We start from the raw sequence: 12,826 nt of genomic DNA, 5'->3' as shown, positions 1-12,826 counted from the left end.
AAAGGTGCATTTATTGTAGCGACATCATCTCTGGCTTACACATCTACCGGGTCTCCACTTGACTTTGTATTGTCTCGGAGGAAGTCCACCCAAACCTCCACTTCCACAAACTGCTGGGAGTTGCCTCGCTCTGCCTCACAGTCAGAATTCTCCTGCTTCACGATGTGAAGGTCCCATTTTGGAGTTGAATCTTCATCTTCATATTTTACCTTCACCTCTTTGCTCTTCACCATCACTTCACCACATTTCACCTTTACTTCTTCGCTCTTCACCATCACTTCTTCCCTCTTCACCTTCACTTCTTCATATTTCACCTGGATGCCTTTAAAACTGTCCAAGCTGGAATTTTCTTCTGGTTCGTGTTTCATGAGGGATGGGCTCATTGCGGAACTTTGACTTTCACAAGCTGATTTCAGACTCTACTCATTGTGGATCTTCTGATGCTTCTGTGTTCTCTGGTGTAGTTGAAGATTTGATGAATGTGCAAATGCCTTCCCGCACACACTGCACTTGAAGGGTTTCTCTCCCGTGTGTACTCTGGTGTGTTTTAAGAGCAGATGACTGTGAAAATGCCTTCCCACACACACTGCACTTGAAGGGTTTCTCTCCCGTGTGTGTTCTCTGGTGTGTTTTAAGAGCAGATGACTGTGAAAATGCCTTCACACACACACTGCACTTGAAGGGTTTCTCTCCCGTGTGTATTCTCTGGTGTGTTTTAAGAGCAAATGAATCTGAAAATGCCTTCCCACATACACTGCACCTGAAGGGTTTCTCTCCCGTGTGTGTTCTCTGGTGTTTTTTAAGAGCAGATGAATCAGAAAATGTCTTCCCACACACACTGCACAAGAAGGATTTCTCTCCCGTGTGTGTTCTCTGGTGTGTTTTAAGAGCAGATGACCGTGAAAATGCCTTCCCACACACACTGCACTTGAAGGGTTTCTCTCCCGTGTGTGTTCTCTGGTGTGTTTTAAGAGTAGATAAATCTGAAAATTTCTTCCCACACACAGTGCACTTGAAGGGTTTCTCTCCCGTGTGTGTTCTCTGGTGTGCTTTAAGAGCAGATGACCATGAAAATGCCGTCCCACACACACTGCACTTGAAGGGTTTCTCTCCCGTGTGTGTTCTCTGGTGTTTTTTAATATTAGATGAATCTGGAAATGCCTTCCCACACACACTGCACATGAAGGGGTTCTCTCCCGTGTGTGTTCTCTGGTGTGTTTTAAGAGCAAATGAATCTGAAAATGTCTTCACACACATACTGCACTTGAAGGGTTTCTCTCCCGTGTGTGTTCTCTGGTGTTTTTTAAGAGTCGATGAATCTGAAAATGCCTTGCCACACAGTGCACTTGAAGGGTTTCTCTCCTGTGCGAGTTCTCTGGTGCCGTGTCAAATTTCCAGTCCGATCCGTGCTGTATGCATGCTGGTCGCATTGTTCACTTGTCATACCGAGCTGCGCTGAGTGCATTTGCTCCATCAGACCAATTCTGCGGAGGAAGCGTCAGAGGAAGCGTCAGCTGCAGACAGAAAAAAATAATATCCACACCATCTACACGTCAGTATCGAGGCACAGAGGAATGCATATATAGTCACATGTGACTTCCACGTCTATACTATACTTGTTCATATATTCATGATGTAGTAAAACGTTTCCCAAATTCATCACAGGGCTGTTATGGCACACAATGAAAGGGCAAATGGTTATAAACATGCCCTGAAGTCCTCGTATCTTCAAAATTAATGTTCACCCAAAACTCCGAGCACACAATTTCAGCTGTCTGGCTACAAAAGGAATATTTATGAGAGCTAAATTCAGCTGACATAGCAGAGGGTGTTGAAAACAATACTATTTCTGTAATGCAGAAATTCATAAATTAACGTTCAATCGCAACTTAGAGGTGTGAATCCAGGCTCAGATGTCCTTGAATGCTGGGATGAACAGTTCCGACTTCAGCTGCATGTGGGTGCTGTGTTAACTTCCTGTTTCCATTCTTATAAAGAGTTCCAGAGGAAAACAAAAGTAAACTATTGTTATGATATAACCTCCGTGTTCAACAGAGTTAATAGACGTTACTGCAAACACAAACTGTACACTGTCACTGGGTAAACAGGCGGTGGCGTGTCTAGAATCACGCCTGGCCACCTTCATCTGCTTGGCATGAATGCTTCCTCACTCCACCAAGTAGTTAATTGAGGATCAACGAACATAGCTGAGGCTAACTGGAGTTTGCGTGTCTCTCTCCGTGGTGAGATGTTAACTACCTCACCTGGTATGCAGGAAGTCGTGGGTTTGTGTGTCACTCCGTTTAGCGTCTTTGACCGATAGACATTGACACACGTATTCTTGTTTCTTTTGGTAAAGTTACGTAGATAGAAAATAACAATAACAGATAATACAATTACATTAAAGACCACTTGTGTTGCGATCAAAACGACATGAGTTGTGCTTTATTTACAATTTAGTTTTATTATTTTATTGCTATTTACATTTTATTTTCTATCTACGTAACTTTACCAAACCAAGAATATTAATTCCTACAGTCACCAAAGTTTTAAGTCAAAACATTCACACACGTTGCCAAAGCCTCACCTTGTGTTGTTGTGGGCAGGTCACTTCTGATAACAAGAGCGGTATAGCAGCTCAAGCGGGCTTGGCCTGGTGAAAAAAATAAAAACTGCGTGAATATTTACAATAAAACAAAGTTACAAAGTGGCGAGCCGGGTGAAGACAAATTAAACTTAAGCGAGATAATTAAAGTGAATGCAATCAGGCGAGGGCAGGAGGCAAGGCCCCGCGTGGCTAGGCCCCGCGTTGTAAAGTTCCAACCTAGACATCGATTCCCATGCTCGCTGCTACTCAACTGACATCCCTACGAGAGAGAGGCTCTACCTTGGTAAACAACAACAACAACCACCACCACAACAACCACAATCGCAATGAGAATTTCTCACCTCGGATTTCAGTACAGGAAGCTATCGCTTCCTGTACCTCGTGACGTCACGCGGCAGCAGGTGGCGTGACGTCACTTCCGTAGTACGAGACACGTTCCCACAATGAGCTGCTCCGTAAATAAATAAATTAGAGTATGATTAAATTATGTTAATGTACCATGCGATATATCATAGGTGCTGAACCCGTCGCAATAAACTCGCGACGGCTTTAACGAATACATTATGTTAATGAGCCGCCAGTCACTGGGCGTAGCTTTGCCCAAATAAGGATTGGCACTGGAACGATAACGCCAGTGACCCATGCGGAGGAGACGTCACGTTCAAGAGCGCGGTGGAATACCTTGGTGACATGACGTCACTAGCGAGGTACACCTCCCCCTGGCGTTTCACGCCGATGAAGTAATGCTGAGTGGTGACGTCACAGAGCGGGGTTGGAGTTTAAGTTGATTTAGATTCCTTTTCATTGCTCCCTCCCTTGGGTGCGTGGGCTCAGCTACAACAACAACGTGGACATTATTGTGTATACACTGTGTGTGTGTACACTGTGTGTGTGTACACTGTGTGTGTGTACACTATGTGTGTGTGTGTACACTGTGTGTATACTGTGTGTGTGTATATACACTGTGTGTGTACACTGTGTGTGTGTACACTGTGTGTGTGTACACTGTGTGTGTACACAATGTGTGTGTGTACACTGTGTGTACACTATGTGTGTGTGTACACTGTGCGTGTGTACACTGCGTGTACACTGTGTGTACACTGTGTGTGTGTACAGTGTGTGTGTACATTGTGTGTACACTGTGTGTGTGTGTACTGTGTGTGTACACTGTGTGTGCAAGCCAACTGTGGACCGGTTTTGGTGGACAATGTCTCAACAGCAGTGGGGTTTGCTTCAAGCCATGGTCGTGAACATCCAGACGTTAATCAGCAAGGAGCATTTCTAGTCCAAGTTCGACAAAATCTACGTCAACACGTAAGACAAAATTATAATTCGTGTTGTAGAGAATGTACCTCCTCCTCTACGTGTAACTTTAAGGTGGTATGCCTTGTAACTGATGAATGATCCGAGTGTGCTTCCTATTTCAAAGACGATGAGTTGCTCCAGATGCTTCGTGAAACACAAAAGTACCCTTTGACCTGTATCACAAGAACAACGGGTCTCACCTGAGTTATCTGTACAGGTTACTTCCAAAACACACACACACACACTTTGTCCTAACATCACTTATTCAATGTGTGACCCTTATAAATGAAATGATGCATGTACACACAAAATCAGACAAGTGTTCAATCGAAATAATTGACAGGCATTTTAACAAAATTTAATTACTGCAGTGAAATATACTGCATCAGATAACATCTGATTAAGAAGCTATTTAAAAAAATATGCAGCGTCTGCTTAACAGTGGATGTAAAACATACTATTGTAGTGTCATTCAAAACGAGTAGGCCATTGCATGCTGGCGAATTCTAAACATTAGCGACAAATTGCAGAAGGGTCAAATACTTATTTCCCTCATTAAAATGCAAATCAATTTATAACATTTTTAACATGCGTTTTTCTGGATTTTTTTGTTGTCATTCTGTCTCTCACTGGCCAAATAAACCTACCATTAAAATTCTAGACTGATCATTTCTTTGTCTGCGGGAAAACGTACAAAATCAGCAGGGGATCAAATACTTGTTTCCCTCACTGTACATACATACATTCCCTCACTGTACACACAGTGTGCGGGTTGACTGAATGAGGCGGTGTCCAGGTCTGGCTCAGGTGTCACTCCGCCACTTGACGGTTAGCCGTGACGGAGAATCAAACTCAAGCGGTGGAGTTCATCGCGCACTGCGCTCACCACGGCGACAACCGCTCCACCCCACGCGTTATTGAAAGATGAAATTTTCACCGAAAACTTTCGCGGCTGCAGGAATTAAAATATTCCTCATTTGCCGTTACGTCTACGTGACTTTACCGAAAGGACCGAGAATATCGATGTGAAACACAACACACGATTCGCAATAGCTAAACGGTTTGCGCCTGGGTACATGCTAATTTGTGTCCCATTGTCTCTGAAACCCAGTCCCTTCATCTCTGGCTATTTAAGGGCTCGGTACAGAGCTGCTTCACCTCTTAACTGTGTGCGTGTCTCCCCCATAGGTCTCTCTACGGTATGTATTCTATCACTATCTTAAATTTCACACTCAACTTACAATTTAACAATCTTTGAAATAGCGTATTCAACTAGACCATGCGTTAATTGTGCTTAAACCGACCATCTGTGTTGCTTTACATAGTTTCCAAATTTTGCTAAACCCTGTTTGATTTAGTGTGATGCTCCGTCTCTCTGTATCCCCTGGTATATCTGTGTTAATTCCCTCTACTTAAGGTCTGTATATATATCTGCGGTTACGTGTTTCCTCTACCTGATGATGATTGCTTGTGTTGCGATCGAAACGTCGTATGTTATGTAATTTTATTTTTTCTTATTTCTACGTGACTTTACCGAAAAAAAACAAAGATTAATTCAGTGGATGTTTGTTCGATGCGACGGCGGTGTTGGCGCGTAGGGGGCTGCGTATTTGTGGAACGTCGTCGTTTCAGACTCAGAGTTTGCTGCCAGCGGCGGAGACCGCTGTGGCTCGCAGCTGTGGGCTTGTCGGAGCAACCCCGAAACTTGGGGGGGCTTGCCCCACTTCCTCCTCCCTCGGTGGCCGTACCAGACGAGAGCCGCTGACTTCTTTGCCAATGGAACCCATTTCAAAGCGTCTCTTCTTCTTCTGCTGCTGCTCACCCAAGCATTGCCGCCACTCTTCTCAGATCGGCAGCTGCGAGCTCGTCGTGACGATCCCTCATTGCTGCGACGCGAAAGACGACCACGATTACAAACAGCGTCTTACGACGACAATGCGACTGAAGATGTGGACAGCGTCGACTGGACGCGTTGACAGCTCAGGATGCGGCACGGGAGAGTTTGATGTGTGCACGACCGTGTCTCGCGTTATATATTAATACACACACCTACTCGGGATGTGTGTTTTAAGAGAGAAGGGCCTTTGTGGTGCTCGGTTTTTTTGTTATCACCTCTGACGGATTATGGCCCAAGTCGAACTTCGACTTTCATTTGAATGTTCAACCTCTTGACCCCGAGTAAGACTATACGCAGTTAATACCGCTCAGCTTATACAACAACACCTCGCTTTTACAGTTGTATTTGATCAACCTCTTGACCCCGAGTAAGACTATACGCAGTTAATACCGCTCAGCTTATACAACAACACCTCGCTTTTACAGTTGTGTTTGATCAACCTCTTGACCCCGAGTAAGACAATACGCAGTTAATACAGCTAAGTTTTTACAACAACACCTCACTTTTACAGTTGTATTTGATCAACCTCTTGACCCCGAGTAAGACTATACGCAGTTAATACCGCTCAGCTTATACAACTACACCTCACTTTTACAGATGTGTTTGATCAACCTCTTGACCCCGAGTAAGACTATACACAGTTAATACCGCTCAGCTTATACAACAACACCTCGCTTTTACAGTTGAGTTTGATCAACCTCTTGACCCCGAGTAAGACAATACGCAGTTAATCCCGCTCAGCTTATACATCAACACCTCGCTTTTACAGTTGTATTTGATCAACCTCTTGACCCTGAGTAAGACTATACGCAGTCAATCCCGCGCAGCTTATACAATAGCCTCGCTTTTACATTTGTATTTGATCAACCTCTTGACCCCGAGTAAGACTATACACAGTTAATCCTGCTCAGCTTATACAACAATACCTCGCTTTTACAGTTGTATTTGATCAACCTCTTGACCCCGAGTAAGACTATACGCAGTCAATCCCGCGCAGCTTATACAACAATAGCCTCGCTTTTACAGTTGTATTTGATCAACCTCTTGACCCTGAGTAAGACTATACACAGTTAATCCTGCTCAGGTTAAACAACAATAACCTTGCTTTTACAGTTGTATTTGATCAACCTCTTGACCCTGAGTAAGACTATACACAGTTAATCCTGCTCAGGTTAAACAACAATAACCTCGCTTTTACAGTTGTATTTGATCAACCTCTTGACCCCGAGTAAGACTATACGAAGTTAATCCCGCTCAGTTTATACAATAGCCTCGCTTTTACAGTTGTATTTGATCAACCTCTTGACCCCGAGTAAGACTATACGCAGTTAATTCCACGCAGCTTATACAACAATACCTCGCTTTTACAGTTGTATTTGATCAACCTCTGCGCACCTTATTCGTACGTAAATGGAATTGTAAATCCACGTGAGGCAGGTAGGACTTGTGACAGCCTTTATTACGAACGAGCTTTACTACCCGGCTTCGCCCGGGACTTGGATTATCGTCTTGGATTAATTTAATATTCCCTTTTATTTCAGTGGAAAACCCTGAAAAAACATTGATGCCTGCAAGAAAGAAAAACATCCGAAACAAATAAATTTAACTAAATCGGATGTCTTTCACTCAAGGAAATTGAACCTTAACCAGGCAACTCGGAAATGGAATGATGTGGCGAGCTGAGAATCGTCGCGTTCCCTTAGAAATTCCAGACGGCGTAAGCTGTGCAAATTTCATGACGATTTAAAGCTTTCGTGACTGCAAGGATTCATCTTCTTTGGTTCTTTTGGTAAAGTCACCAACACGTAGAATGAGAATGAAATAATTAATTAATAAAATAACACAATAAAATTCTCACGACGTTTTGGCCACAACACAAGTGGCCCTCTTCAGGTGAAAGGAACAGACCTGTCGTCCAACCTGAAGAGGGCCACTTGTGTCGTGGCCGAAACATCGTGAGAATTTTATTGTGTTATTTTATTCTATTAATTTATTATTTTATTCTCATTCTACGCGGCGACTTTACCGAAAGAACCAAAAACGAAATTTCATGACGTTGGAGGGTCAGCGTTCGAGAGTTTTTTGCCGCTTCGCACAAACAGACGAATCTTTATTTTATTTCGATTTAAAGCTTTCGTGACTGCAAGGATTCATCTTCTTTGGTTCTTTCGGTAAAGTCACCATCACGTAGAATGAGAATAAAATAATACATTGATAAAATAAGATAATTTTATTGTCTTATTTTATTTTATCAATTTATTATTTTATTCTCATTCTACGTGGTGACTTTACCGAAAGAACCAAAGAAGACTTTATTTTATTATTTTATTGTTTCCCTTCAACGTGACTTTACCGAAAGAGCTAAGAAGACGAACCTTCTGCTTTGTGTTTATGAGGGCGAACTGGAAACAGCCGCGTTGACTCAGAACATCGAGACAACGATGCGGCGCGTCTGTGCGGGACACACGGCCTACGCGGAGGCTTGGGGAGGGATGACGTCAGCAGGCAGACCGCGTGACGCTGCCGCATGCCGGTGACATCACAGACGTGACGTCACCGCTCACTTGACGTGCAAAATACACGAGTCTATTTTTATACTTTTTGCATTGTGTACAGTCTGGAAGCTACCCAAATGCCAAATTTCAAGTTTGTTTTGCATGTTGGGAGGCACACTAAACATTACTGCTCAGTGCCAAACGTTTGTTTAACGTTTGTTTAATGTTGTGAAAAAGAGTGCCGGGGTCACTCTTTTCACAGTGAACATCTACGTAGCCACCGTGATGAGGATGATGATGATGATGGCAGAGACATGCAAACTACTCCCCCTTTATTATCATTGTTACCATTATTATCGTTGTTTTTATCATTATCATTGTTATTAAAACTAGTTTATTGCACTTACAAGTGACTGCCAATCCACCACCACCACCACCTCCACCACCACCACCACCGCCACCACCACCACCTCCACCACCACCGCCACAGCCACCTCCACCTCCACCACCACCTCCACCGCCACCGCCACCGCCTCCGCCACCGCCACCTCCACCGCCACCTCCAACACCGCCACCACTACCGCCACTACTGCCTCCGCCGCCACCGCCACCGCCGCCTCCGCCTCCGCCGCCGCCTCCGCCATCGCCACTGCCACCGCCACCGCCGCCACCGCCACCGCCACCACCGCCACCACACACCGTCACCGCCACCTCCACCGCCACCACCACCACCACACACCGCCACCGCCACCTCCACCACCACCTCCACCACCACCTCCACGACCACCACCACCCCCACCACCACCACCACCACCTCAACTGTACCTGCATCTCCACCTCTCCGCCGGTCGACTCTCTCTTCGCCCTCCGCGTCTGCGTGAGGCAGAAGGCGGCGACGCCGGCGATGGCGGTCAGCAGGAGGAAGCCGGCGGTGCAAGAAACGTCGCCCGCCGTCAAGGGAGCGGCCGAGACGGCCTCCACCGTGACGGAGACATCGGGAAACATCGCTGACATGCACACGGAGAGCACACACACGGTGACACACGGGGAGCATACACACACACGGTGACACACGGTGACACACGGTGACACACGTGGAGCACACGCACGGTGACACACGGTGACACACGGTGACACACGGGGAGCACACACACACACACACACGGTGACACACGGTGACACACGCACGGTGACACACGGGGAGCACACGCACGGTGATACGCGGTGACACACGGTGACACACGGGGAGCACACGGTGACACACGGTGACACACGGTGACACACACACGGTGACCCCGCCTCCACTGTGACAGGGACGTTGGTAAACATCGCTGACGCACGCGGGAAGCACATGGTGACACACGGTGACACACGGTGACACACGGTGACACACACACGGTGACACACGGTGACACAAGGTGACACACACACGGTGTTACACGGTGACAAGCGGGGAGCACATGGTGACACACGCACGGTGACACACGGTGACACACGGTGACACACACATGGTGACACACGGTGAGCACGGTGACACACACACGGTGACACACGGTGACACACGGTGACACACGCACGGTGACACACACGGTGACACACACACGGTGACACACAGTGACACACGGTGACGCACGGTGACACACGGTGGCACACGGTGACACACACGGTGACACACGGTGATACACACACGGTGACACACGGTGACACGCGGTGACACACACACGGTGACACACGGTGACACACACACGGTGACACACGGTGACACACACACGGTGACACACGGTGACACACGGTGACCTTGGGGTCACTCTTGTTGTCACACCTCCCTAGCCACCGTGATGATGACGATGATGACGATGACAGAGAGAGACGCAAACTCCACATATACAGCAGCAGCAGCAGGCGTCGTCAGGGTCGGGATGAAACCCACGACCTCCTGCTTACCAGGCGAGGCAGTCAACATCTTCCCGGCCCCCGCGGTCGTCGTGGCGGCGAGCGTGCGGCCCCCCGCCGGCGTCTCGCCCGGCACGACGAGCAGCCAGGCGGAGCGCCGAGCGAACCCCACGGCGTTGACCGCCAGGCAGGTGTAGCGGCCCGAGTCGTCCGTGCTGACGTTGCGCAGGTAGAGGACGTTCGTCTCCACGTCCGTGACCTCCACTCCGACCGTCTTGACGCGAACCGACGGGCGGCACGGAGAGAGAGAGATGAGAGGAAGTCAGAATCTTGCGTTCCCACGCCAACGTGGGGTTCATTTTTTTGTATCTGTCGTCACTCAGCGAACGCGTAGAGTCTGAGCCAAGCGGGGAGCTGCTGGGTCCTGTTGTGTTGAGGGTGATGTCAGCCTCCGCTGAGTTTGGATGGGTGGGTGGGTGAGTGAGTGGGTGGGTGGGTGGGTGAGTGGGTGGGTGGGTGGGTGAGTGAGTGGGTGGGTAGGTAGATGGGTGGGTGAGTGGGTGAGTGAGTGGGTGGGTGGGTGGGTGAGTGGGTGGGTGGGTGAGTGAGTGGGTGGGTGGGTGAGTGGGTGTGTGAGTGGGTGAGTGGGTGAGTGAGTGGGTGGGTGAGTGGGTGAGTGAGTAGGTGAGTGGGTGAGTGAGTGGGTGAGTGAGTGGGTGAGTGAGTGGGTGAGTGGGTGAGTGAGTGGGTGAGTGAGTGGGTAAGTGGGTGAGTGAGTGAGTGAGTGGATGAGTGAGTGAGTGAGTGGGTGAGTGGGTGAGTGAGTGAGTGGGTGAGTGAGTGGTTGAGTGAGTGAGTGTGGGTGAGTGGGTGAGTGAGTGGGTGAGTGAGTGTGGGTGAGTGGGTGAGTGAGTGGTGAGTGAGTGGGTGAGTGAGTGGTGAGTGAGTGCCCCCATGCCTCGCTCGCTCACCGTGACAATGCGCACGTAGGGCGAGCCGTTGGGCGCCTCCAGGCTCCCGTTCACCTCCACGTGCTTGAGCCACTGCACGTGGTGCTGGTGCTGCTGGTGGTAGTGTTCATCGCCGCCATCGCTGCCCTTCAGAACGACGCAGCGGAGCTGAGCGTCGCTCCCCACCACCGCCGTGACGTTGGCCGGGAGGCCGTCCTGCAGGGAGGGGCGCTGGGGCTGGCCCCGCCCTGCACGCCGGGGGGAGGGGGGAGGGGGGAGCTGCCCCCCGGGTGGTGACGGGGTCAGGACAAGCGTCGGGGGTCACGGGGTCAAGGAGGGAGGGAGGGAGTGTTACAGTGTGTGTGTGTAACACACAGTGTGTGTAACACACAGTGTGTATAACACACAGTGTGTATAACACACTGTATATAACACACTGTGTATAACAGTGTGTATAACACACTGTGTGTAACACACACACACAGTGTGTGTGTTATACACACACTGTGTGTGTGTGTAACACACAGTGTTACACACACACACAGTGTCACACACACTCTGTGTGTCACACACACACAGTGTCACACACACTGTGTGTGTGACACTAACACAGTGTCACACTGTCACACACAGTGTGTGACAGTGTGACACACTTTGTGAGCTCCCCACTCGTCTCGTTACCTTCGTGAGCGGTCACCACCGCGTAGACGGCGGTGGCGGCGACGCAGACGGCGAGTAGAGACCCCAGACGCCTCCTCCTCCTGCTGCTGTACAGAGACGCCGTGCGGACAAATCCCGAAGCCATGGAGCTGATGGTGGTGGTGCTGGATCGTGGTGGTGCTGGATCGTGGTGGTGGATCGTGGTGCTGGTGGATCGTGGTGGTGGATCGTAATGCTGGTGGATCGTGGTGGTGGTGGTGCTGGTGGATCGTGGTGGTAGTGGATCGTAATGGTGGTGGTGCTGGTGGTGGTGGTGCTGCTGCTGCTGGTGGTGCTGAGGGGGGTGGTGGTGCTGGTGGTGGTGCTGAGGGGGGTGGTGCTGGTGGTGGGTGATGCTGATGGGTGGTGTTGCTGCTGGTGGTGCTGCTGCTGGTGGTGCTGGTGGTGGTAGTGGTGGTGCTGCTGGTGCTGCTGGTGGTGGGTGGTGCTGATGGGTGGTGCTGGTGGTGGTGGTGTAAAAATTCCGCGTGCGTACAGGGAGGGAGGGGTCAAGTTTTGACAGATTTTTGCGTGCCGACTAAATTGATGGCCCCTTAATGGTTTTATTATATTTCATATTATAATATTAAATATATAATACACCTTTTTGTTCATAATTCTTTTTATAGATTTATTTCATATAATATAGCATTTTATTTTAATGGTTATATTATATTTTATATTTAATATGTTATAATAAACCATTTTTTACGTAAAAAATATATTTATAAGTCTCCACAGAGCTACGTAGCTATTTTTCAGAAGCGACCTGGCCACAAATGAAAGTTCAACTTAGTTGGCTTATCACGTGGACATGGATCGCAGCCAAATACCGGAGGACCCGGAGAAACATCCACACGATCACGGAGAGAGAGACACAAACTCCAAATATACAGCAGCAGCAGGCATCGTCAGGGTCAGGATCGAACCCACGACCTCCTGTATATCAGGCGAGGTAGTTAACATCTCATAGCTACCG

At 48.4% G+C, this 12,826-nt stretch overlaps 1 protein-coding gene and 1 long non-coding RNA gene across 2 annotated transcripts; both read right to left on the bottom strand.

The window, feature by feature from the left end:
• Nucleotides 1-958: 958 nt before the first annotated feature.
• LOC142908911 (uncharacterized) lies at nucleotides 959-3,031 on the bottom strand. Its single transcript, XR_012932030.1, has 3 exons — nucleotides 2,950-3,031; nucleotides 2,588-2,653; nucleotides 959-1,484 (listed from the first exon to the last, which is right to left on the bottom strand). It is a non-coding gene; the product is annotated as an uncharacterized LOC142908911 (long non-coding RNA).
• Nucleotides 3,032-5,793: 2,762 nt separating this feature from the next.
• LOC142908954 (uncharacterized) lies at nucleotides 5,794-12,150 on the bottom strand. Its single transcript, XM_076059636.1, has 5 exons — nucleotides 11,830-12,150; nucleotides 11,170-11,396; nucleotides 10,250-10,472; nucleotides 9,131-9,312; nucleotides 5,794-5,799 (listed from the first exon to the last, which is right to left on the bottom strand). Exons 1-5 carry the CDS (start codon nucleotides 11,951-11,953, stop codon nucleotides 5,794-5,796), a joined length of 762 nt encoding a protein of 253 aa, XP_075915751.1. The 5' UTR covers nucleotides 11,954-12,150.
• Between the last annotated feature and the right edge of the window lie 676 nt (nucleotides 12,151-12,826).

The sequence above is a fragment of the Petromyzon marinus genome, unplaced genomic scaffold (genome assembly GCF_048934315.1).
Source record: "Petromyzon marinus isolate PM22_M1 ecotype Great Lakes invasive population unplaced genomic scaffold, UKy_Petmar_22M1.pri1.0 PM_G_Scaffold_11, whole genome shotgun sequence".
Taxonomy (NCBI): Eukaryota; Metazoa; Chordata; class Hyperoartia; order Petromyzontiformes; family Petromyzontidae; genus Petromyzon; species Petromyzon marinus.
Note: the sequence above shows the minus strand (reverse complement) of the source record. Positions and strands in the feature narration are given on the sequence as shown.

Excerpts from the sequence above, each read along its gene's own strand:
- LOC142908954 (XM_076059636.1), bottom strand. The coding sequence starts at position 11,953 with ATGGCTTCGGGATTTGTCCGCACGGCGTCTCTGTACAGCAGCAGGAGG. Across the intron at positions 11,397-11,829 it reads GGTGGTGACCGCTCACGAAG|GGCGGGGCCAGCCCCAGCGC; the intron begins GTAACGAGACGA and ends CCCGGCGTGCAG. Across the intron at positions 9,313-10,249 it reads GATGTTGACTGCCTCGCCTG|CGATGTTTCCCGATGTCTCC; the intron begins GTAAGCAGGAGG and ends TGTGCATGTCAG.